Source organism: Hydra vulgaris, chromosome 05, assembly GCF_038396675.1.
Source record: "Hydra vulgaris chromosome 05, alternate assembly HydraT2T_AEP".
Taxonomy (NCBI): Eukaryota; Metazoa; Cnidaria; class Hydrozoa; order Anthoathecata; family Hydridae; genus Hydra; species Hydra vulgaris.
The window spans coordinates 21,893,624-21,920,613 of record NC_088924.1 but is presented as its reverse complement, the minus strand read 5'-3'; the positions used below and the strand labels follow the sequence as shown (position 1 = coordinate 21,920,613).

General features: G+C 26.6%; 5 protein-coding genes and 1 long non-coding RNA gene across 7 annotated transcripts; 3 read left to right on the top strand and 3 right to left on the bottom strand.

The window, feature by feature from the left end:
- Positions 1–240: 240 nt before the first annotated feature.
- Positions 241–9,556, bottom strand: LOC136080690 (uncharacterized). The gene is made up of 9 exons (XM_065797667.1): positions 9,502–9,556; positions 9,353–9,411; positions 7,540–9,158; positions 7,370–7,447; positions 7,016–7,069; positions 5,694–5,774; positions 5,255–5,359; positions 4,480–4,930; positions 241–1,736 (listed from the first exon to the last, which is right to left on the bottom strand). The coding sequence occupies exons 3-8, from the start codon at positions 8,894–8,896 to the stop codon at positions 4,794–4,796; spliced, it is 1,812 nt and encodes a 603-aa protein (XP_065653739.1). The 5' UTR covers positions 8,897–9,158; positions 9,353–9,411; positions 9,502–9,556; the 3' UTR covers positions 241–1,736; positions 4,480–4,793.
- LOC136080250 (piggyBac transposable element-derived protein 3-like) lies at positions 1,743–3,061 on the top strand. Its single transcript, XM_065796865.1, has 2 exons — positions 1,743–1,960; positions 2,294–3,061. The coding sequence occupies exon 2, from the start codon at positions 2,294–2,296 to the stop codon at positions 3,059–3,061; it is 768 nt and encodes a 255-aa protein (XP_065652937.1). The 5' UTR covers positions 1,743–1,960.
- On the top strand, positions 3,087–4,115 carry LOC136080249 (piggyBac transposable element-derived protein 3-like). Its single transcript, XM_065796864.1, has one exon. It carries the CDS (start codon positions 3,087–3,089, stop codon positions 4,113–4,115), a length of 1,029 nt encoding a protein of 342 aa, XP_065652936.1.
- Positions 7,025–22,089, top strand: LOC136080692 (uncharacterized). Of its 2 annotated transcripts, none has more exons than XR_010638598.1 (7): positions 7,025–8,935; positions 9,082–9,132; positions 13,238–13,288; positions 17,663–17,828; positions 18,521–18,585; positions 18,766–18,893; positions 21,999–22,089. It is a non-coding gene; the product is annotated as an uncharacterized LOC136080692 (long non-coding RNA). The 2 variants fall into 2 exon arrangements; XR_010638599.1 differs by having other exon boundaries at positions 7,027–8,935; positions 13,238–13,261.
- On the bottom strand, positions 10,118–11,714 carry LOC136079911 (uncharacterized). Its single transcript, XM_065796584.1, has 7 exons — positions 11,697–11,714; positions 11,523–11,564; positions 11,340–11,390; positions 10,988–11,039; positions 10,839–10,897; positions 10,541–10,598; positions 10,118–10,447 (listed from the first exon to the last, which is right to left on the bottom strand). Exons 1-7 carry the CDS (start codon positions 11,712–11,714, stop codon positions 10,326–10,328), a joined length of 402 nt encoding a protein of 133 aa, XP_065652656.1. The 3' UTR covers positions 10,118–10,325.
- LOC136080691 (N-lysine methyltransferase KMT5A-like) lies at positions 12,082–13,970 on the bottom strand. The gene is made up of 8 exons (XM_065797668.1): positions 13,829–13,970; positions 13,696–13,752; positions 13,572–13,610; positions 13,385–13,447; positions 13,160–13,253; positions 12,912–13,077; positions 12,646–12,841; positions 12,082–12,419 (listed from the first exon to the last, which is right to left on the bottom strand). The coding sequence occupies exons 5-8, from the start codon at positions 13,209–13,211 to the stop codon at positions 12,354–12,356; spliced, it is 480 nt and encodes a 159-aa protein (XP_065653740.1). The 5' UTR covers positions 13,212–13,253; positions 13,385–13,447; positions 13,572–13,610; positions 13,696–13,752; positions 13,829–13,970; the 3' UTR covers positions 12,082–12,353.
- Positions 22,090–26,990: the final 4,901 nt, after the last annotated feature.

Sequence of the window (26,990 nt, the reverse complement as noted above, 5' to 3'; positions counted from 1 at the left end):
CAATTTTCGAGAAATGCTTTTTATTTCAATTTTTAAGAGAAAATGGTACAATCATAAGTAGTTTACTTAGAATTCTTTATTAATTTAATAGCAATTTAGATATCTAAACAACAACCATATGTTATTTATAATTAATTAAATAATAATTAAGTTGTTTTCAAGGAGGTAGCTGGAGGGAGAACATAGGTTTAGTTGGAGGGAGAACAAAGCCGAAAATGAATTTAAAATGCGTTACTTTGTAGTATAATTATTCCAGAAGCGAGTCAAAATGGCGCAAAGTCAAAATTTGCAAAGAAATGGAAAATTTCAAAACGTAATAAGTAAGCTTTGAAAGCTGTGGTCGAAATGGATTAATAAAATAAAAGATCAATCAAGAAGTTAATTAAAACAAAAATCACGATTAAGATGAAGTAATTGTTATTTGCCTCCTTCAATTATAGGTATAAATATCAAAGTTTTAGTAAATCTCTACAACCTATTTGAACTTTATTTTTTGCTTGCCTGTCCAGCTACTGGTTAGTTACGTTTTTTAAAACTGTTATTTCGGCCAGGAACTTATTAAATCCCTCCAAGATTTTATTTTGTGTCGGAGTATTTTTGGTGGATTTTAAAGCAAATTGCTATATTCTAAATGTAGAAATATAAAATTTCTTTTCGTAAATCCGGCAAAAATACTACCAATTCTTATCTAAACATTTATTAATTAAATTCCTATCTTAAAATTTATTATTAGTTGTTCAAAAAGCGCAGCAAAAAATATCAATAAACAAACTCTAAATAATGTTTACAAATTTTTTTAAACTTCCATCTTTAATTTGCAATGCATTAATTGTTTATAACGTTTTGATACAATATTATTGAATAATTTTTGTTTAAAAAAAAAATGTGATTAGTTAACTTTAAATTATGATAATTACGCAGTATTTATTAGAATATTATGTTACAACTAAGACTGTTTTTTGAGAAATGATGTATTTTAACTTCGTTTTCCCTCCAGTCTCTAATAACTCCTTGGTTGTTTTTATAATAATTTTATTTTGTGATGTTCGATCCTCACCATGTCCCTAGTAGTACCACACTCGACTTGTTTATCGGCGCAGCGGCCTTGTTTGTCAAGGTTTGTGTTTCGGAGTTATAAAGTTGAGAGAGGGTTGTAACCATATCTAAAGTAGCCTCCTTGATTGCAATGACCTTGGGGAGGTGAATTGAATTAAAACAAAAATAACAAATAAAAATATAGAAATATAGTAGGCTTTACTTGAACACATAGATAACAATGCTTAAATAGGTTACTTTTAAGTATAACAATAGAACAACACAAAATAAAATTATACTAAAAACAACACAATAGCAGTAAAAGTATAAGTACATTCATCTGGTAAATTAAAGCTTATAAACATCATCTTAAGAATAAACAATATTGTCTTTAAACAAAGTCAAAATAAAAATTTATCAAAAAGTTCTAAGTAATACATAAAGTTTAGTTTATTTAATATTTAATTATTATCATAATGCAGGATGAAAATATTAAAATGTTTTGTAAAATTTTTTCATAATTAAAGTAATAAAACAAAAAAAATAAATGTTGGCTTATTTTACTCATTAATTATTACGAAAAAACGTAAATATGTTCTACACTAATTGGTCAGAGTAACAATATGGTTACTAGCTACTTTAGACAAATGTATTTCCTTATATATTTAACTGAAACATTCCCGAATAGTTTATCCTTAACCCTTTAGCGCCCCGTGTAGCAGATCTGCTACATAACTTCAGAAACCTTTTATGGCCACCCTGTCAACACAGTGATCTCAAAAACACCTTTTGTAGCATATTTACAACATATTTTTGTTGGTCCGATTTAGCAAGGTTAATATAATTGGATAATCAAGGCATAAAAACACATCAAAATCGTCTTTTTAAAAATCGGGTGATTGTTGTCAGGCAAGGTATTTTCAAAGTAAGTTTTTACCTTTTTTTTTATGAATATTGAAGCTTATTTGTTTATTTTATTGTAAATTAATAATACATGTAAGTTTTAGAAGTATTTAAGAGAGTTTTCTCTTTTTGAAACTACCACAAAATGCTATTTGAATTTATATGTATCATATATGCTACTATGGACTTTTTAAGTATACATTGTTACCAATATATATATATATATATATATATATATATATATATATATATATATATATATATATATATATATATACATATACATATATATATATATATATGTATATGTATATATATATATATATATATATGCACATATATTGTTCTTCTTTAGATGAATAAAAATAAAAAATTAAATATTGAAGATGCTCTCGCATTTATTCTTGATGGTGAAAGTGATTTTGAGGATCTTAGTGAGTCAGACTCTGAATTTGAATCTGATGTTTCAACTGCAGTTGTAAGCAATACTAAGGTTGTGCATGATGACAACAATGACAACATTATTTTTCCAATATCGGAGTCTCTTACCCAGGAAAGTAGTACACGTGATGATATGCTCTATTCCAACTCTTCAGCCCCACTCCCAAAAAAATCCAAAATAGTCAACAACAAAAAACAAAAAAAAGCAAGTTTACCACTTTGGAAAAAGGTTACACTAGATAATGATTTGATTGGTGATATTGCTTTTCAAGAGGTACCTATTGAACCTATTCCGGACGAAACTACTACTCCATACGAATATTTTAAAATGTTTGTTGATGACAATCTTATAGACATTATTGCTGAACAATCTAGTTTATATAGTTGCCAGTCATCAGGTACAAATATTTCTGTCACATCGAATGAAATAGAGTCTTTTATTGGTGTTTTTTTTCGTATGGGTCTTGTAAAACTACCATCTGTGAGATCTTATTGGGAAACCTTTATGAATTATGATGGAGTAAGTTCAATATTATCAAGGAATAGATTTCTTTCTATCCTCCGCTATTTACACTTTGTTGACAATCTAAACGTAACAGATGAAGTAAAGAAAAATGATCGGGCTTGGAAATTAAGACCTTGGTTGGAAAAACTGCGAGAAAATTTCTTAAGTTTCTCCTGAGGAAAATCAATTAGTTGATGAGATAATGGTTCCCTTCAAAGGAAGGTCATTTTTGAAGCAATACCTTCCAAAAAAACCCAATAAATGGGGGTTCAAACTTTGGGCTAGATGTGGTGTCAGTGGGTATTTGTATGACTTTGATTTATATCAAGGAAAAGAAATAAAAAAGAAAGATGAAGTTTCTCCTCATGGTGTCGGGGCATCTGTTGTAATTAAAATGACCTCAACTTTGCCAGAAAATCATAATTTTAAAATATTTGCTGACAATTACTTTTCTTCATTGCCTTTGCTAGATGAGCTAAAAAAGCGTAGAATATGGTATGTTGGAACAGCTCGCCTTAAGCGCCTTAACAAATGCCCATTCACTTCTGAAAAAGAATTAAAAAATCAAGGGCGTGGATCGTTTGACTATCGTACTGACATCAAATCTAATAACATAGCTGTCTCTTGGATAGATAACAAGGTAGTTACTTTAATTTCGTCTTTTGCTAGTATTGAACCAATCAACTCAGTAAGGCGTTATGATAGAAAAACCTGCAAACATATTATGGTAAAACAACCATATATAGTCCAGTTTTATAATAAAAATATGGGTGGAGTTGACAAACTGGATATGATGTGCTCATTCTACAAACCAAATTTAAAATGCCATAGATGGTATATATATGTATGGGCACATACCCTTCTTATTGCATTATCAAATGCCTGGTTTTTGTATCGTCGGGACTTAAAAATTATTTGCCCCAGCAAGAAATTCATGCCTCTAAAAAATTTTCAAGCTGCAGTAGCTTCTAGCTTGGTAACTGTTGTAAAAAGAAAAGCTGGAAGAGCATCTCTTGATGCAATACCTATACCAACCAAAAGAGCTGCTGCTGTTCAGAGTAATCCTACAAAAGATATCCGTCTGGATGGATTTGACCACTTACCAACTTATAGTGACAAACGGCAGCGGTGTAAGAAATGCAAAACTGGTTTTTCTTATATTCGTTGCAAAAAGTGCAATGTTTGGTTATGCTTAAATAAGGACAGAAATTGTTATCATGACTACCATTAATGGCATTTAAAATTTGTTTATATTTATAGTATAAATGGTTGTTAACTGTCTTATAAGATATATTGTGTTTTATTTAATAAGAACAGAATTTGTAAAATGAAATCAATAGCAAAGTTTCAATTTTCAAATTTCTTTATTTCTTTATATACTTAAATACAAAATCTTTTTTTTAAGAAAACTTTTGTTATTTTTTTCCTCGTATTCCCATTGTAGCAGATATGCTACAATGACATAATTGGGTTTGCTAGTGAAATTTTAAAATTTTATTTTTTAATTCATAATCTAGATCAAAAAACAATTGCTTTTTGAAGTTTTTGGAATTTTTTGAAAATTTTAAGCCCTGGTGGGCGCTAAAGGGTTAAACATGCATATCTTGGGAATAAAAATACAAAAAAAATTAGTTGAGAAACATTTGTAAGATGTGATTATAACATGTTACAACGAGAGTTACTTTTAAATAAAATTAACTTTTTAGTTTCATTTGTACATAACTTTTAATATGCGGAAATGACAATATGCTCCATTATTTAGTTCCTTAAAGATAAAATTTTAAGGAATAAAACAAAATAGGCTAAAAATCGAAATATTTAAGAATACTATTAATATATATAAGTTAAGGGTTTGTTAGTTAAATATTTAACATAAGAAAAAAAAGAGAAATGCTGAAGTAGGATATTTTCACACGCTGATGTTCATACTTTTTTTGCGAAGCGTTACTGAGTTGCATCTTTTCTTTCTTTCGTTGTTTACTTTTGTTCTTATTGTTTTGTATGAGTATGGTACGAGTTCTTGAAATTTTTTTATGTAATCACGCTCTAAATAAAAATATCATTTTTATTGCTTGTTTATTGATAAAATTTAGCTTACTCTTAGAAGTACATTAGTTAGAAATTTTATAAAAATATAGCTTTACATTTTTTAATTTGTTAAAGTTTAAAAACTGATTTTTCAATAAAAGTCAAGTTAACTTAATATAGAAATATGATTTGTACTACTCCTAATTGAAGGATTTCATTATAACTAGTTGTTGCTAGGTAACATAAACACCAAATTGGTATAATTGTTTTTTAGGTGAATTTGCTAAAACTTCTAATTCATTGATTTTAAGATACTAACAATATTCTATTTAAAACTAATACCTGGCCAACCAGCTTTTTTGTCCAAGTATTTTTGAAACCATTTAAAAAACAGGTCTTCATACTCAACTGTCCAACGACAATAGTTTCTGTTTATTGCTTTATTCTCTAAAATTAAAAGCATTACTGGGGAAAATAATTTTGCATAATTTTTTACAAAGTTAAATTGATATAGTTAAATATATTTTAATATTATTATAATAGTCGCTTATACGTATTGTTGAATGCAAAGTAAGACTTTTGACAAATGATTTAGAAAAATCATAAGAAATCAATTTTTTGAGAAAGACTTATTTCCAGTAATTTAATTAGTAATGAAAATGGCATGCATAGCAATTGAAATTATTATATTATTTGATGCGAAAAGTTTGAAATTTATATTGTTTTTTTTTTTTTTTTTTTTTTTTACTCTATTTTGTTTTAGAAAAAAAAACATAGTTACCATTCTCTCTGTGAATTTTATTTTTTGAATCATCTGAATCACTCGGATCTGTTTCAAAAAGTGGCGTTTTTAAATCACCCTCTGTAATAATTAACAAAATAAATTTCATCATTTTAAGTCCAAATTAGTTGAAATGTTTATTGCATATATATACACAGTTTAACAAAAATTTTGCTACTGGATAGTCATTTAACACAAGCCTGCAAAGAATCATAAGGAACTGAGTGCTTTTGATCATGACATTCTCAAAATAAAATACCATTATCTAGTAATAATAAAAGTTTAGTATTCTCTCTTTATAAAATCTTTGTACCTAAATAATTAAATAGAGTAATTAAAACAGCAAGTAAACTTTTGCTTAAGCAACTTTGTGTAATTCTATTTACAAGATTTTGGTAAGATGGCAAATTTCTGAAGCTTTTTTTACATTCTGATGAGCTACAAGGAATCATGCATATGAGTGTGGTGTTTAAGTTTTTGTTTACTATGAATATCAATGAAGTTCTAGTATAAGGTAAGTGTGGGTATTAAGGCCCGGCGGTAATAAGGCCCACTAATCCAAACTTAGGGAAAAAATAAATTGTGAAACTTTTTTTCGACATTAAAATATTAGAGTTATCTGGTTTTATCACTGGCAGCAAAAAAAAATCAGCATTTCTTTACATTTTCATTTTTTTAGGTGGGCCTTAATACCCATACTTACCTTAGAGTTTCTTTGAAAAATCAAGTTTTAAAAGAAAGTAACATTTTCTAATTTTTCGAATAAAACAACTTGTGATGCTGAAAATTGCAGTTGCTTAATTATTAAACATTTAATTAATTATTGTAAATAATAGCTTTAGGCTTTTTATATAGTGAATAATACAGGCAAGGAAATATTAGAGAGAATTATAATATGCTGACTTGAAAATATGTCACTAGTGTTGTATACCTTTTAATTTTATAAATGTCTTCTTGTTTGTGCATATTCAAATTCTTAATGTTTATTGTCAAATTATTTGAATATTCATAAATGATGTGTTTTTGTGATGCTTCTGATATTTTTTAAGGTACATACTTTTTTTAAATATATATATAAGATTCTGCAAATGCTTGTGCTTTTCTCATTAATGCCACTTTATGTTATAATCTCTTTTGAAGAATGGTGTATGCATTCATTCATGAATTATACATACTCCTATGCATAATACTATGAAATATGTTTTAAAACAGCAATGCTATAGTATATATATATATATATATATATATATATATATATATATATATATATATATATATATATATATATATATATATATATATAAAAACATAAAAAATCATACTTAATGTCATGTTTCTTAAACAAGATTGGAATTCTTTACAGGAACTGGTAATACCTATTAAAAAGTTTATATAATATAATTCAAACAATTATTGGCAAATTTCTAAATACAAATGCTGTGATAAAATATTTGTTATTTCCTGTTTATTTATTTCTTTTGTCTGAGACTAAACAAAGTTGTCTGAGTCGTAACAAAGTAGAAGCTCTGAGACTTTGTTACGACTTTCGTTACATATATGATAAAAAGTACTAAAATAGTTAATTTGTTTATGTATAGATATTTGTTTTGTTTTAAGTTAAACTCCTGGGTGTAATTTTAAGAAAATTATTGGTTTGATAAGAATTGCATATTTACCATTATTTTCTGGAGGATGATTGATCAAACTTGTCTTTTGTATTTTTTTCTGTGGTTCATTACTTGTGCTTTGTTCACCTAATGTCATATTGTTTAAACTGTAGGTATTTTTTTAAATTTTTAAAAAGAAGAAACATTTTAAATTTGTTAAAACTTAGATTAATTTTTACCTTCATCAATGGTTTGCAATCGCTTTCCTGTTTTGATGAGCTGCATGATGGCAGGCGGAGCTTGGTAAATATTTCTATTAATTGCTTCACTGTGCCCCATGTGCTCATAAAAAAGGTTGCGTTCACTCTCTATCATTGATTGTGAAGCAATAAGAGTACTCAGCCTATGTCTGTTGGTAGTGGCATTTAACCTAGTTTTATTTATTAAAGGTAATTTTTCACATATGCTTGTAAGTGCATGCCAACCAGAGCAATGGCTATCAGAACTTTTTCCACTTGCAAACACATAAGGATTATTGTTTTTAATTCCAACATCATTACGAATTTTAATGTCAGACAAAATTTTCATTGCTGCTATTGTATCAACTGGAAAAAGAATTGGAACAAGATGATTATTCCCTTTTCCAGTCTGATAGGTTATTTTCATCTGATTATCTTCAAAATCATCACAAAAAGATTTAATTCTTTGTTGATCAACCCATGCCCCTTCATCTGCTTCCTTCCAATCAGTCAAAAGCAACCTTGCTGGCTCACCACCTCTCCTGGCATTAAATAAAGTTAACCTTGTACAAGTACAGTTCCTTAACAAAACAAATGAATGTAGATCCCACATCATGAACTTGTCGTTAACTAGTTTATCTATTGTTTCTATAGTAAAATTTCTTAGAAGAATAATGTCACTTTCAACTGGTAAGTTTGCTGGTTTTTTAAGTTTTTTATTTCTTCTATTATTAAGATTATAACTGGCATCACCAAAGACATTTTCTTTTTCCAGATTATATAGTTTAATAAAATTTGAAATATCTTCTGCAACACTATCATCATCATTAGCTAATAAGTTTCCTACTAGCTTTTCCGCTGCATTTAAAATAAGATAACACAAAGCTTGTTTTAGTCCAGATTTTTTTTGTTCATTGTTTTCAAATGATGTATAAAGACTAATTGCTTTTGTTAGATTGGTAAAGTTCTTACGGAGAAACATATCAGTTGAATTGTTAAATACTGATTGAATATCTAATGATTTAAAATGTTTGTAGAGGTGACCCAATCTCCTCATATCAGCCCTAACTGACCTTCTTACTTCTGTTCTTTTATCTTTTTTTCTTTTTATTTTATCATAGAGACGAGAACCAATCATTAAAATTGTTGGATCGCTTTTTATGAGTAGTCCAATATCATCATCTCTTAATTTGCCAATGATAAAAGATTTAAAATCATCACTATAACTTTCTAGTGATGCAGAATCCATGGTGTTTAATGGTATACACAAAGCTGAAGCACAAGAATCTTTTGTGCATTTCATCTCATGTCTTCTAAAAAATGATCTAGCATAAAACCCAAAACATCCAGTGCACATTACTGGATCATTTTCTAATTGAGAGTATCTCTCTCTTAGGTAAGTTGGATTTTTTTCAGATAATTGTTTTCTATTATATTGCAAAATGCCATTTTTTCTAAGTTGTTGAAATATTCTTTTTTTTTTCTGTTTTATTTTTTGTGTTGATTTTTTCTAATGTCTTTTCATCTATATGCTTCTTTAAGATGTGGCGATTCAATTTTGTATGTAGCTCACCACAAAATGGGCAAACTCTGGTAGGTTGTTTTCTGCGTATTTTTTTCTACAAAATTTGATAGAAATAAATTAAAATAGTCTCAAATAATTTTCTGTAATTTTTAATGTTCTTTTTTATTAAATGTTCTTATTTGGTTTTAAATAAAATGTCAAAGTAATGCCTGTAAAAAAATATTTCAGTATTGATTGAACTTCCTTGAATTTATTTTATTACTTAAAAAGGGTAAAAATTAATTTAACCTCTACTAAATGTGAGTTTTGTAATGTGCTACAAGCACTCAAGTCAATTTCTTCTAAGTCTAAATTTAAAAAATTTTACAAAAAAAAGATTCAAATGTTTTATTTTTAAAGTCCGTTCATATATCTTTTTCATATGTGCTAGTACTTACCTTCAACAATTATCTTGTCTGATGAGAATTTTTCTGATGAATTAACTTCATTCTAAATCATCAACAGGAATTTTTTTATTGAAAAAAAAATAATATATATTGCAATTTTTTTTAATTAAATTAACCTAAGAATGACATTTTTTTTTTTATTAAACATAAATTTTTTTTTTTTTTTTTTAATTGTTAAATATCTCAAAAAAACTTCAGCACATTTTTTTTTTTTGGTATTTGAATTTTCATTAATGTGGACTGTAAAAATCAAGTTTAATGTTTATAGCTTTTTTCCAAGAAAACCCTTTGGAGGTATGAATATACAAAGGGAAGAGCAACTATTCAAAATTTGTCTGAAATTTAAAATTCATTGTTATATAGTTACAACTTTTAAAGATTTAACCCTCCATTGCACCACACCTTTTTTTTTGATTTCATAATTTAAATTTGGATTCTTCAATTCATTTTGAAATATGTTTACAAATCTCGTTTGTGGCTAAAGAAAATATATATTTTTTGAAACAAGTGAATTGAAGAAGTTTTTTATCAAAATCTTAAAAATCAAATATCTTTCTTAAACAAAATGTAAACATTTTGTTTAAGAAATTTTGCATAGTTACTCAACCATTTGTATATATTCATAGCTCCAAAAAGGTTTTCTTGGTAGTTGTACTAAGAATTAACTAGGGCTAATTTGCTGTCAATTATTACTTAGCACTATTGTTCTTTATTAATAAAAACGACTCTGAAACATTTTGTTTGATAATATGAACTTTTTTTTTTTTTTTTTTTTTTTTTTGTAAAGTAAGGAAAAAATTTTAATATTTAAACTATTACCTAGAAATGTAATAATGTAAGTAATAAAACCTATAAACTAGGAAAAAGATCATCTCAACCTCTTCTAAATGTGAGTCTTGTAATATGGTTTGAACACTAAAATCAATTTCTTCTAAGTCTAAATTTTAAAAACCTTGTTTGTTTAATCTTTTTACAAAAATTTTTTCTGCGACATATCTATAAGTTTTAGAGCTTATATGAACAAGCTTACCTCTACCAATAAACTTGTCCAATAAGAATTCATCTTTTTCTGAAGAATTAGCTCCAATCTGAATCAAAAGGATATTTTATTAATGATAAAAAATTTTTTTTATACTATTTAGATAGAAAGCAGGGTTTTTCCAATTAAATATTCTTAAAAATTATATTTTTTTCTTTTCTGTATTATTAATATTAAGATAAAGCAGTGTTAAGTTATTAGAAAATAATGCCTACAAAAATATTTTAGTATCGATTGAATTTCCCTGACTTTATTTATATTGCTTAAAAAAGGTAAAAATTAATTTAACCTCTACTAAATGTGAGTTTTGTAATGTGCTGCAAGCACTTAAGTCAATTACTTCCAACTCTAAATTTTAAAAAATTTTAAAAAAAATAATTCAAATGTTTTATTTTTAAAGTCTGTTCGTTCATCTTTTTCATATGTGCTAGTACTTACCTTCAACAGCTATCTTGTTTGATGAAATTTTTTCTGATGAATTAGCTTCATTCTAAATCATCAACATAAATTTTAGAGTGCAATATCAACATAAATCTTAGAGTGCAATATTTTTGAATTAAGTTATCTTAAAAATGACAATTATATTTTTAGTATAATTAACTTTTTTTTTTTAGTTGTTAATTAACTCAAAAAAACTTCAGCACATTTATTTTTCTGTTATTTGAATTGTCATTAATGTGGTCTTTAAAAATTTTAATCTATTCAGAGTTTAATTTGTTTTATAGATCCAATTTTTAAATACAAAAATATCTTGTGTAAAACAAGACTATTTTGTATTTAAAATACTCACACTCTCTGTATTTTGGTTGACATAATCATTCTTTACTGGTACACAATGGTTCTATAAATATTAGAATGAATAAGTTATAATAATTTAGCATTTTATACAACCCTAGTGTCTCAGTGTTTCATCTTTTTAAACTAATATGATAACAATATAAAAAATGAAAACAATAAAGACATTTTTTCTTACATTTGACTTGTTTATCCAAGTAGAAGTGATAGCTTTTGTAATCTATCAATTAATCATCATTTTATTATAAAAAAAACAACAAAACTACTAAATACTTGAAGTCAAAGTTAGGCTTAAACTTTCATTAAAAAGAACCAAATACAAAGTCAAAATTAAAAGTTTCATCATTCATACAAATTCATCTGTAAGCATACTCAGAATATTACAAGCTGAATTATAAAAAAAATGAAATATTATTCTAAAGTTTCTATCAATATAAGGGGATTCTTAAGTTGAAATAGTGTTAGATGCTCAATGCAAGAGTTGATACTTTAATTACTTTTTTGTTTTTACTAAAGAACTAACTCACTTCATTTTTAACATCATTAGAAGCGTCTTTCTTCACTGAGTCTGAGAAATTCTAAAAAACAGAAAGGATATTGTTTTGCATTTACATAAAGTTGATTACTGATTATTTTTTGTTTCATTTTCTTGTTGTGTATAGTATTTGTGTTTTCCATTTAATTTGAAAATGCACTAAAGTTTTAGAAGTAGTAATAAAAAAAGATACTTGATTTTTATCACTAATTAAAAATAGAGGATTTTCTGCAACATTTTTTCTAAGTTTAAATTCTAACTCTTGATTTGTTTGCGACTGTTTCTGTGCCAGTTTTATTTCAGCTTTGTTTTTTTTTTGATTTATTACTCTACAATATAAAAAATATTTATATAATACTATAATATATAATACTCGACTAAGTCAAATTTTACTTAGTGCATATACAGTTACTTTTTAGTAGCTGATATTTAGTAAACGTTTATATGGTATTGATCTCACTAACAGACAGATTCTCAAATAATTAGAAAAATATCATTTACCTTTGACTCCTTAATTTGCTCTTGTTTCCTTTCTAACTCCTTAAAGTATATAAACAAAACTTTAAAACTGTTTCAAATACTTTATATTTATTCAATATTTATATAATATTTTAATCTATCTCTAGAGTTTTCAAATGTTACAAAATTTTGCTATTTAAAAATTTTTTTTTCTTGTTATACAAATTTTCTTTTCTTTTATGAGTAATACCGAAACTAAAAAATAGGTTTTATTATACGTTACAATCGCCAAATTGAAAAACCTTACCGCTGCATGCCATGTTAAACCATCAACACCATAAAAGTATACAATTTCTTCATTAGGTTTGATTTCTTTTAATGCAAATAAACACAAATGTGGATTTCGATCTTCAGTTAAAACTTTTTTCATTACTGCATTCGGAAAGTATTTAGAGTCATTGACATACCGAGCCAAGTATTCCTCATGAGAAGTGGCATCAATACTAAAATTTAAAAAGATTTAATATAATGCCTTTAATATCAAAATAGAAATAAACAAGATAAGTTTATTACCTGTATTCAATGTTATTGTGCATAAAGTCATATACATAACTCCCAGCATTAGTTTGTTCGTATACTTTTTCTTTTTCTATCATTTCGCACTTTAGGCATAAATCCCCCCTGTACTGAACTATAAATTCTCCTTTTTGAATGTTTTTACATGCAAAAACTCCATATCCTACGTAAACCAAAAAGTTATGTTTACAATATTTGTAAATACTTTTTATATTACCTTTCCAAACTTAAAGTTATCTCCTGACCTTTTGTTTTGTTAATAAATTTCTTGTATATAAAATCAGGATCTGTCATCATTGATATATAATTTTTTGCTATTTCAGTTGGAGGAAGACGCCGCTAAAATGGTAATTGTAAAAAATCTTTTTTTTATGGTAATGTATTAAAATATTTTTAAAAATTTTAATATTAAAATATCTTATGTGTAAAAAACAATATAAGGAATAATAATAGGAAATGGAGTTACATACTGATTTTTTTTCAACAGTTATTGTTGTGACATGTGGTTCTCTCGATAAACAAGAGTCTTCATGCTGAAAAATGAAACTGTAAAGTATTAGCTATTAAATGTATTGATTATTAGCTCCAAAACATAATATGCTGTAAGAAGTAGGAGATAAAGTTATAAGTTGTATGCTAAAAGTTGCTACCACTTACCGAGTCAGGAACATTTTCAATAATGACTTCTGGTTCATTCTAAGGAGAGATTTGTATACTATCATTTTGTTAAGCCTAAGGATGAGTCGTAAAATACTAGAAAATGTTAAAAAGTGTGACTTACATTTCCATTTTCTACATCCAATCTTTTACTACTTACTAAAGTCAATTCTCTGAGAAACTATAAAATCAAAATAAATATTTTTTTGAAAATGAAAGTAAACAAATACTTGGTAATTTAAAAAAACTTTTTTTACATCTGCCAGTGGTAATCTCTCTTCTGGTAATGTTTTCCAACCTAATGTTATTAGGTGAATAAGTTTAGAAATCTCCTTCTCATTTTCAGGATAGAGATTTCTTAATATGCTGACATCTGGTCTTTCATTGTTTTTAATTGCATCGAGAATGGCAGTATATTTTCCCAAGGTGAGCTAAGGTTAGATAAAATTTCAAAGCTTGAAACAGCAATAGCATAAATATCTGTCCATACAGAAAGAAAACTCGTATTTTTTTTAGCAATTTCTGGGGCTACATAGCTTATTGTTAAACCCTCTAATTTTGATCCATTTGCAGTTGTTATGTTACTTGTTGTTGTATTTTTTATTGTTGTCATATCTCCAAAGTCTGAAATTTTTACTATGAGATTTTCTAAAGTGCCACTCACTAGCATGTTATTTGGTTTGATATCCCGATGAATGATATTTTTTTGGTGGAGATAATCTATTCCTTTGCATGCTTGAGTTATATAGTCAACCCTTTCACTTAATTTGAAATAATTATTGTCATTTAGAATATTTAATAAATCTTTTAAGGAATGTACAATCACATCGTCAAGTTGAACACAGCAAATCTCAAAACAAAGAGCTGTAGGGCGTAAACTAAACCCATAGAATTGAACGATATTTTTATGCTGGAGTTGTCTTAATTGATCAGAAACCGTCCAAACACGTTTCTTTGAAAATTGGATTTTAAAAACTTTAACTGCTGCAATTTTCTTCTGTACAACTGACTTGTACACTTTAGCTGAACTACCTTCACCAATTAAATCAGAGAAGTTTAGAGGCAGTTCAGACAACTCGAAATTTCTCTTTTTTTTTTCTAATTCACTGTTTTTAAAAGTAAACGAGCTCATTTTGGTTTCCTGAAAAAAGAAAGCATTTAAAAGGTATATTATATCTTTGAGTCAAGTATTATTAGTTAAAGTAATAATTTAAAACTTTTACGGTGCTACTTTTAGAAAATCTTTTTTATATTATTAATTATACATACGTTGATTTACATTGTGTTGTTTTGAATTACATTTTTAAAAACGATGTTAAAATTTTTCAAAAAAAGATTTTTTTTTCTTTTTTTATTTAGTGCTTTTTATTAGATATGCTTAGCTACCCAGTGGGCACCCAATGTCAATCTAACATTGGAATTCAGTTAGATTTTCATTGACGACATCAACTGACAAAATCTTAAGTTGAATCGATGTCAGATGTTCGATGTTAGTTATTCCATGTTATTTTGATGTCAGTCTTTAATCGGTTACAAGCATTTTAATTTCCTGCCAATATGAAAATTCAACTCATTATATTGGTACTCACGATATTGGCTTTTTCCAAGGTAATTACCCAGGTTATCAGTTAAAGAGAAGTATTCTTCTTGATTACAATATTTCTTGTGTTCAGAATTTCTTACTTGACTCTATGCATCTAGTTATGTTAGGTGTTGTTAAGCAGTTACTTTTTTTTTAAAGGAAGGTCCAAGAATATGCAGGCTCTCCCAGACACAAATCAACAAGATATCAAATCTTTTTGAGGGTTTTTTAGAAGCTTTTAGAAGCTGCCAAGTGAATGTGCAAGGCAGCCTAGATCTTTAAATAAACTAAAAAGATGGAAAGCCACAGAATTTAAACAGTTTCTTCTTTATACTGGACCTGTGGTATTAAAGGGAATTCTTAATAATCTTAATTCTTAATAATGTTTATATTAATTTCTTATTGTTGAATATTGGTATAAGAATTATGTGTTATGCTGATTTAATAAAAAGTATACAATTATTGGAGTATGCCAAACAGCTACTGGAGTGGTTTGTCTATAATATTGTCTATAAAAGTCTATTGACATATATAGTCAAAGTTTTTTAACATTAATATACATCCATTAATACATATTCAGTATGCCATCAAAAAGAAGATCTAATTTTAATGTCTGCTTTTCAGTGTCTCATTTGAAAATCACATGCACATATTAAAAAAGTTTGTTTGTAATGCAAAGAGTCCACTTGTTTAAATTATTAAAAAATGTTCATAATTATAGAAAGCCCGTGAGAGAATTAATCACAGCCTTTTAATTTATAAAAATCTCTTCTAAAAATAGAGATAGCTGGTTCTGTTTAAAAAATGGAGATTTTGTTTGTGTAAAAGAAAAGTTGGCTGGTGATTTTTTTTCTTGTAAATTTGTTAAGAAGACATATATGAGAAATCTTTTTCTCAAACCATGTGATTCACGAGATTTAGATATTTATACAACTAGTTCAAATGGACAGCAAGAACATTTTAAAGAATGATATTCTTTGTAAAGTTATTTGTTTACCTCGAAATGATAGTTATATTTTAATTCCATATGTGCATGATTTAAGACAATAAATTAGACTTATAGTAGATTTAGTCATTTTTTATTTATTTTCATTTTATATTTATTTTTATTTTATATTAGACAGGACTGATATAGTTTATTGATTTTTTTGATGAAATTTAAAAAAATTTAAAAGACGAAGTTTACAAGTTTATTTATTTTAATATCAGGAATGCTAAGTCCAAGGTTCTCTATTGTAATTTGGAAAGTTGTGCACAAAATTTAGAATTATGAATTATTTGGATTATTGTATAAATTATTATTTCTATTGAAATAATAATATAAATATACACATAAAAACTTTGCAAGTATATTTTTGCTGTCAAATTTGTTTTTCAAGTCAAAGTTTTAATTAAAATTTAAACATTATGAAAAATATTTTTTTGCTCTATTAATGTATAAATATCAAAATTAAAAGTTGCAGACACAAATGTTTAAAAAGCGATAGCCCTTAAGGTTACTAAAATAATAGTAGGTCATAAAATAGCATATGAAAGAGCTGTTTGGACAGAAAATAATCAAGAATATAGACTGTGTCATCATGCTGGATCAATGACAGCCAAAATACTTTTTATTGGCGAGATGGTTTGCAAGTAAAACGTGCTTTCATGAATTAAGAACCTCCTAAGTCTGGATGGAGCTAGTTTGGCTTGGTAAAACAGAAACTTGAAGGTATGTAAAACATTCTTTTCAGCAGCATTTTTGCATACAGGCTAAAGGTATAAACTTTATATTAAGTTTGAAATAAAGGATTGTTAATAGTAGATGGTTGGTAAACGTATCAAAAGTAATAGTAGGGGGCTGGAAAAAATACCAAATTGTACTAATATAATTAAAAATAATCCACCATTATTGTTGTTTGCAGGTACAAAAAAAATCAGGGAAACAGGGTTTAATTTTTGAAATATCGGGGAATAAAGCTTTCAAATTTTTCCCTTTAGCTAACTAACATTATGTCAATCATACTGCCTAATGTAAGAGTTAACGGCTATTTTTCTATTTATTTTAGGTTTAAATTAATTTAAAGTATTTCATGAGGCTATTCAGTAATATATTAAGAAGTTATTTGAAGACACCATTAAAAAAAGTCTGCTGGTTTTTTGAGGACCTTTTTATATATATTTTTTGAAAACAATTGGTGCATAGCTGTAAGAATGTTTGCAGGTGAAAAAAGAATTGGTTCCCAAAAATGTTCAAAATAGCAATTAGTATTAATTTGCTTCCTAATTTCAACTGTTTGCAACACTTATGATTTGTGAGAAATTTGATTTGCTTTTCAGTAAAATGGAAAAATTATATTTGAACTGCATTTGTATTAATATGATTGCTGTGTTTGCATAATATGATTTTACACCATTTCTAAATTTTCTAAAGTTTCTTTTAATTGTAGACTAGAATTATGTAATAATTTACAAGAATATACAAAAATTTTATTTTTTAACTTCATTTAAGATTTCCAATATATTGTAGTGAAACTTCTCACAAAACAAATTGAAATCGACAAGCTTTTCTACAAAATGGATCTGAGGATGCCGAAAAGTCAGCAGAAAATGTTCCTAAAAAATTCACAGATGTCGAAGAGCTTCTTAAATTAGATACAAGTTTAAATTATGATGATGAAAAATATAAACAATTGGTAAGTTTAATATTTGTAGTTCTATTTATTATCTTTTTTGTATTCATTGTTGCAATTTTAACTTATTTTTTAACTCTTTTGTCAGAATATCTCATTCCTTCTTTATGATAAAGAAGGAATGAAATAAGAATTATAATAGCGAAAAGTAATTTAAAGTATAATAAGCAAGTAAACTAATTTAGATAAAAAAGAACTTGCATTGAATAAGATGTGTAAAAAGCAAACACTTCAAAAAATCAGTTTTGGAAAAATACCAATGTAATGTTTTTTTCATAAAAGATAAGTTCTATAAATGTAGTTATAAAATTTGATTCTTTAAAATTTTTGACTAAAAATATTTTTGTATTCTAAGTTTTTGTTTAAAAGCTGTTTTTCAATTACGTTTTCTAAATATAAAAATTTATCAGGTCTCCCATGTCCATTTTTTCCAAATCACTAAATATAAAGATTCCTAACAAGACATTGTTAAATCTACTAACTACTTTTCTGAACAAGTATTATTTCTTAGAAACACTTTCTGTGACAAATTTTTATTATTTGTTGAATGAGTATTTCAATTAGATGGTTTTATAGAGAAATAGCCATTTTTTGAAGCCGATTTTTTTATTTTACAAACAAATAAAAAATGTTCTGTTTTTTAACTTAAAAAGTTATATTTGTATGTAAGTATTTAATACGTTATATTTATATAGGTAGTTCATCTTTCAAAGATTGGTGGGAATTCCTTAAAAGATAATCTTAAAAACATAATGGAAAGGTAATTTTAAAGTTGTTGATTTAAATGATTTACTTTACTTCATGTAATAATGATGTATTATAGCCATTATTATTTCTATATATAAGTAGACCAGATAATAGAAGATTTATTGGTCTATAAAGCAATCTTTTTTAATTTGTTGTTTACATTTAACTGTAAACATGTTGTTTTTTTTTATAGTCTGATGTCATACAAAGTGGTGATTTGCTTCAACATGAAAGGGACCAACCGCAATGATAAGAAAAAGTGTGACACAGTAACAGGAAAACGAAGCTTTTAAAAATTAAATCTTCTCGAACTTATTAAAGGTAAAAAAAAAATTATTTTTATGAATGATAGAACTGAATGTGAAAAAAGTTATACCAAGTTACTAATATTCTATTTATTTTATTAAATTATAAAAATGTTTTGAAATAACTATCGTATGAGAATCGCAGCATAGTCAAATTTCGTCATCTGCTTTATAGTTTGTTACAAAGGTAATATTCTTTTTTACGATAATCAAAGTTATTAAAACTGTTATTTATGTCATAACAGAGGTATCAAAACAGTTAGAAAACAAACTACTTTTTCAAAACCTTTATTTTTTAAGAAAATATTTTGAAAAAACGGATTTTTGAATTGTAAAATTTTGTTAAAGCATAACTACTTTAATGCACAAAATTTGTGCATTTAAGTAGTAAAATCAAATTTTTCAAAAATCAAACCAATCAGATTGCGCCTATTCTGAGCCTGTATAAGGTTTCAAAAAATGCAGCCCACTTCATATAAACAGCCTCTTAGTTGCGATTCTGTAAAATACACTTTTTATTTTTAACTAACGCGTTCCTTAGATTAGAAGTCTTTTACATCAATAACAACTAACTAATAAGTATCATACGGTATATACAAGTTAGTATCGTTTAATCTTAAATTATCATTTGAATCGTTAAAGTTTTATGTAAAAATGTTTAATAATTTAAAAATCTATGTTAATTTTATGTAGAAATGTTAAGATTTATGTAGAAATGCTAATTGAAATGTTTAATAATTTAAAAATCTATGTTGAAGATTTTTCGGTTTCGGCTTTGTTTTTTAGAATTAATATTTTTTTTATTATGAGTTTAAAAGATTGGAGCATCAATAAAGCTTAGGGTTCATATCTATTTTTTAAATTGCAATTTATATTGCATCTTCGCAGTTAACGAAAAAAATGATTTTTATGTTTTATGCTAAAAACCTAATGCTTTGTTTGTGTTTTTCGTTGTTTATTTATTTAATAAAATGTTGTTGTTTTTTTAAAAAAAAACTATTTTCTCTTTTAAAAAGTGAATTAATGTTATTATTTGCTTTCAAATAATATTTGTTAAAAGACTTGTTTCAGTTTTCTAACGAGCTTACCAATATTTCAGTATTGCTTTTTAAGTTATTTAATCCTTCATAAATTACTTGTGATATCAGTCAGTGACAGTTCTTCAGTTATTTATATTAGATTAAGTTATTTACATTATATTAAGCTTATATAAAAAATTATATAAAGAAATATTTTTCTTATAAAATACAGTAACAGCAAAGTAAATTATTTTTTCATGAAGAAATAAAAACTTATTTCTTAAAATTCGTATATTTTCTAAATTAAGAACAATTGTATATTTTTAATGGAATGAATGAGTTGTTTAATTTAAAATTTTTATTTTATAAATAAAACACTGCATTGCTATATTTAATATAGTTAAATATAGCAATTTAATAGTGCATAAATAAAGCATTTCTATATTTTAAACACTTCATTTCTATATTTTTAGTGCATAAATACAACACTGCATTTCTATATTTAATAGTGTTAAATATGCCTCGTTTTTCCACGAAGTCTTTGCGCATTATATGTTTAAATATGTTACTGTGTTCACATCAAATGTGTTTCATGTATTCATGAAGTTTTTACGCGTGGAATGTTTTAATTTAGTTAATTTATTTCCTAAGTACCGTAAGTTTTATTAGGTTATATAAAGATTTGTGTTATGCGGCTGTACGAAGAATACGTGATGTATACCAAATTGCCGATGCCCCTTAGTATGTCACGTATTGTATCAACAGCCAACATGATGACATTTAATTTTAACTTTAGAGAAACAAGTGTAATGTTTTAAGTTGATTAAGGGAGACCCGGTGTCAACATTTGCTAACATTGGTCATCAAAACGGAAAAAGTTATCTTAAGTAATTGATTTTTCCATTTTAGCAGTATGGAGTTATACCACTATTTAGTATTTTAAATTCTCTATCGTTTTATATACCACGCAAATTTAATAAATCAGTGATTAATAAGTTTTTTTAAGAATTATTTACTTCAACGATAAGTCGATAACTTATTCAATATCTCAAAATGATGTTTTTGGACGTTTTCCTTGTATACAGACGATATTGAACTCTTCGTTATTTTATTAAATTGTTTTATAATCTAATCAAAACCAATAGCAAGAGTAAAATGATTTAAAATAATATAGATCATTTTAAATGTTTTTACTTTTGCTATTAGTTTTGATTAGATTAGTTAAATGTTAAGGTGGTAAAGCAACTTTTTTAACAAAAAATTGAGAAGTTTTAGTATCAATAGACTTTAAATTTTTTTTTTTAGTGATGACGTCATTGTTTATGCGCATAATTAGTGTCATTTTACCCCCAAAACTGCCTATTCTCTTATCTAATATAACTCAAAAAAGTTTAAAAATTTGAACATGAATTCTTTAATGTATTTAAAATGTTGCCTGTAAAATAGAATTTTTTTTTTAACATATTTAATTATACCAGGTTGACATTCAAACTTTAAGATATAAAAAATAAGGGAAGTTTGGCACCAAAACATGATAAAAATGAGTTTTAAAAGAATTAAAAAATTTTGCTTTATAGACAACATTCCTAATATGTTCATCTTTAAATCTGCAAAATTCCAGCCCATTTTCTATTTTCGAGGAAAGGTTATTTCTGAAAAATTAAGATTTAGCGAGAAAAAAAGTTGCAAAAAAGCTCAAACAAGTTTTAAAAAGTAATATATTGTAATTATATAGCAACAAACGTAAACTTACAGCTTATAGCCTAATATAATATTTAAAGTGAAGTCAAACGTCTTGAGCTTTTAGGTTTTAAAGATTTCGGAGAAAAAGCGTTGCTAAGGCCATGTAAAAAAATGCAAATTTGATTTTAATTAAGATTTTTGGCTTTTTGGAAAAGGCATCTTAAAATAGGTAGATAAAAGAATTTAAAACATTTATTTTAGTATTTTTCAAAATTTTACCAAAAATAACCATTTTTTACCCTGGTTACCACCTTAATATATAAGACTATTGATTAATTGCATTGAGACTTTCTTGCTTCTCCATTACTTATTGTATTATATAATGCTCAATATGTTATGAATAATTTTCTTTTTTTTAGGACATTAGAAATATATAAAGATAACTTTGGAAATACATAGAGACAAACTTTGAGAAAATCTACAACTTAAATATATTAAATTTTTAAATTATCTGGCTTTGTCCTTTTTTCGATATTTTGAAAGCGTAATGAATTAATATTATATATTTTGCAAATTTTTATTTTAAATTAATCCTTGTCCTTTTTTTTGATGGGGTTATCCCGTCAATTTAAAAGAGAACTTTTAGCACCACCCTATTGTATATTTTGACCCTTAATTTAAGCGTTAAAAAGAGGATTTTATAGATACATATAAACTTTTATATATATATATATTTTTAGTATTATCTAAAATATGAAAAAGGGATCGTCTATAAAGTACGTAAGCTCTGAGTGGAAATAGGGTTTGCAAATGGCGTATATGAAATGGAGGGGGAGTGGGTCAATTATAAAAGAAAGACACAATTAAAAAAGATATATATAATTGTTGGGTGGGTGGTTAAAAAGCTAATGTACTCAAAATACGGGGAGGGTGAGGTCGAAAACAAAGCGTTCGCGCTTTATTAATAACCCCCTAAGTATAAGTGTTTAAGTTATACAAAAAATATAATGTCTTATTAATTTAAAAATTATCAAAGCAGAAATGTGTGAAGGTTAGTTTAACTCTAGGCACGTCCATTAATATACCATGTAGATAAATTTCAAAATGATTAAATAATAAAATTTAAAAAAAAGATTTATAACGTATAATTTATAAGCTAAAATGTTCTTTAAATCGTAATTTATGTTAATTTTCGTAATGTAAGTTAGTTTTTTTTATTGTCTAATAAATGAAATTTAAATGAATGCAAATTTACTTTTTTTCTTCCTCTTTTTCTTTCAAAAATTGTTTTGAACGAAAAAATTTTTACTTTCAGAAGTATTGGAAATTCGATTTAAAATTCGAATTTTTTTGAGCGATTAAAATTATTCTTAAAACGCGGGAAATTTTAGACATTACTAAAAGAACCTATACATAACCCATTCAAAAAATTATATTACCTTGATATGTAAAGGCATTAAGTATTCGCTCTGATTTTTTTAATTGATTATTATTGAGGTTTCTACTTAAGAAAGAAATAAATTACGATCATTAGATCGCAATTTTAACTATAATGATAATTCAGTATAATATAATGAAAACTTTTTAAAGTACTCAATTTTACATTAAAATAATCTTAAAAAGTTTATATTCGCTGGAAATTTTTTAAGTTATGACAATTATTACAAAAAAAATCTAAATCATGATGTAATTCACTCAAATTATTTATAACGCTTTCAAGGCATTTTGGTACAAAATTTTTTCATAAAACTTACAAGGCATTTTTGTAAACTAAGTGGTTTATTTTATGATATATAGCATCTGTGGTATTTTTAAATCTTTATTTAAAAAATTGAAGTTCTTTTTTTATAATGATTTTTAAGGTGCTTCACCATTAAATAAATAAAAAAGTTGGGTTTTTTGGATTTTTTTAAATTAAGTGAAAAATTGACAAGTTTCACTAGGAAAAAAATGCATCTAAACTCAAACGCGTGAACTTTCATAATTATTTTGGGTCACTGGTTGTTTATTTAAAAAGATAAATGTTATAGTTGCTAAGGGGCAATTTTCTAGAAGTAGTTTTTGAAATTTGTTGTGGAACTAATATTTTTAGCCTGGTGGCTAGTACAACCGATTATAAATTAATTTTTATTTTTTGAAAAAATAAGAAAAATCACTTTTTGTTTTCACAGTTTCTCAAATATTTTATGAGGTTGACAAAGCGCTTTGAAATTTTTTTCCAAAAAGTTTTAAAATTAGTATGACTACAATCTAAACCTCTATCAAACATGACATCTATTAGAATTTAATTTTTCAATTTTTTTGCTAGAGAAGTACCATTTAATCTTAATAAATTTTTAACATTATTCTTGAAGTAGAAATGCCAGTTTGGACAATTAAATAATCTTGATAACTACGCATTTCATGACAAACATTGGTAACAATGAACAGCAAGGAGTGATTAGATAGCAATCAAGTATGATGCATGAGCATTTTTCTATTTTTAACCATAACGGTTTAAAAAAAAAATTACTCTCAGATGCCTTGAATGCATTGATGCATTTTTTATCTACATCCCTAAAGAGTTATCATTTAACCAAATTATAGGAATTTTAAATATAATTAGTCTTGTAATCCTATATCCGACAGTTCATTTTAATACCTAACTAATGTGTCATTTAGTCTAACAGGGGCAAGTTAACCTAATTTGACAGCAATTTAAGTTTCTCGCTATTTAGTTTTTTCTCTTACGTCATTAAAGTGTATAGGAAGGAGGCATAAATTTCCTTGTTAAATGCTCTTACGTTATATGCTTTTTTACAGAGTTGTACTTTGCGACAAGACCGTGAGGACTTCTTGAAGCGCTTTAAGTACCACACAAAATATAAAAGATTTATAAACTATAGGCACGCTTACTTACGCTTAAGTTTATATCATGCATACTCGTTTATTTATTGATACTCTGTTGGGGCAGGTTGTGCAGCTTGCTAAAAACTTTGGACAACATCTTCTCAACCAAATGAGATAAAAGTACTTTTTTAAAAACAACATTTCGCAGAATAAACTATATTTATAATAGGAAAAACTTATTTAAATTCAACGCACAGATCATCGTCTTTCTTAGATTTAGTAAAAATTTCTAAATAAGACCCCTAACCCTGATCTTAACACGCCATAAAAAGACAAAGAAAATGGCTAAAGTTAAAGTTCGAGTTATTGATTTTTATGAAAAACCAGATTCAAAGAAAATTTAAAAATACTTTTAGTTATCTGAAGTTTGAGGGTTATATTTATCGGGATTTTACAGTAATACTATATAAAAAAGGTTTTTAAATAAAATATTAAGGACTTTTTAAAGAAGAATAAACTTGCCAATCTATCACAGAGTACCGTGGAAAAGCATCTAACCAGGAAGTACACGACTTCTTTCATGTGTCGCAAGATTGTTTAACTAGAGCTAGCACCTTGAACCACTTCATTGTGCGCCATAACTCTACCCACTGCGCCGTGGCTACTGTTTCATAAGTTTTATTTTTCCAATCCAGACTAAAAAATTCCTTAGTTGATTAGATATAGAAAGAAAATGTGCAATTTTAAAAGATGTTTAACAGCAAGTCAACTAATATTATTGGAAGTCCATCATTCATTCAATAATGTATAATACTCGGATCAGTCAATAAATAAATATTTTTGTTAATTTTTTTTTTTGTACCACATAAACTTCAACGACGGTAGTAGTGTAATAATAGAGCGCTTGGATCATTAGCTTAAAGTTCCAAGTTCGATCCATACCACGTCTTTGAAAACAGCGCGCTCAACTTTTGTTCGTCAAGGTTTGTGTGTCGGAGTTAAAAGAGTTGAGAGTGATTTGTTTCCACATTAAAAAAAATTAAAAACCAGGCTCCTTGACTTTAGTGGCTGTCTCGACATTGGGGAGGTTAATAACTTAACAAAAAAAAACATTTTTCCTTTGAAAAAGTGTAGTTTTTTAAGCAATGCGATAATTCATTTTCATTAAAACACCTGAAAAATTCAGAAACTTAATGGGAAAAATACAGAGATATATGTTTACATTATTGTATTGTCGTATTTTAATTCAAAGTTATATCAAAACATCAGTATCATATCTATAAACAAACTACTTGTAGTAATTACAACGAGCCTCTCAGCATAAATATAAAAATATTACACCAGTTCAAAAAGATTTATGTTCAATTTAAATTCTATCCAACAAAAATATATCATTGTTATAAATCAGATTGTCACGTGACATCAGATTATCCAATTATCAAATCTGATATATTACGTGTTTATCAGACTACTTGTGGTAAACCAGATTATCACTATATTTGTTGGTCTTAAGGTATGTAAAAATCAAGTTTAATGTTTACAGCGATTCCTAAAAAACACTTCTGAAATATGAACTTCCAAAATTAATAAGTTTTCAAATCTTTTAATTTTTCCAAGCCAGATCTCTGTGATTTAAACGAGTTCTTTCCAATTGAGCTGGGTTTTAACTACTGCACGGTCAAAACCAAGACATTTTTTGATGAAGTCTGAATTCTATTATTGAATTGTAATTTAGTTTAAGATAGCGTTGAAAAGATTTTTTTCCCACTCTCTGGTGTCTAGTGGTAAAAAACTCTCCAATCTCTAAATATATCTCTAATATAACGTAGTTTAACAAGTTTAACAAAGAATGACGTAATTTAACAAATAATGTTTCTTTAAACAAATAACAAAGAATGTTTCTAATAACAAATAAACAAATAACAAATAAACTTAAAACAAATAACAAAGAATGTTTCTTTAAAAACTCAGCGTTTCTTTAAAAGTAAAAATAAAACAAAGGCCCTAGGCAGGAAAGTTTTTGGGGCCCTAAACACTTCTTAACACCACAATTTTTTTTCAACGAAATCCCATTTAAAAATTGAGCTCGCTATAATCATGGTACACAGGCTGCAGTCTTGTCTGCCTATAGGTAAATCTGGACAACTAAAGATATTATTTTGTTGCACATTACAGACAACCCTGTCTGTAATGTGCAACAAAATAATATCTTTAGTATATTCTTTCTATTAATAAAGACTATTATAAATTTAACAAACAACAATATAAAATTGAGCTTTCTAGTTTTTGAAGATGCAAAACTATCAATAATCTTTTTGACATTTATGATACAATCTCTATGGATATGCATCATAACTAATCCATTTAATTGTTCTTGTCCTATATTGGATCTTAACCAAGTTTTAAGTCTTTTTAAAATCGAAAAACTCCGTTCTCCCGAAGCAACGCTAACAGGAAGGGTGCAAAGCAGTTGCAAAATACATTTAATTAAAGGGAAGACATTACCATTACATTGCTTGTATGCTTCCAGTACACATTCAGGTAGGTCTTGTTGTTTTTTGATTGCGTCTTTCCATTTTAGC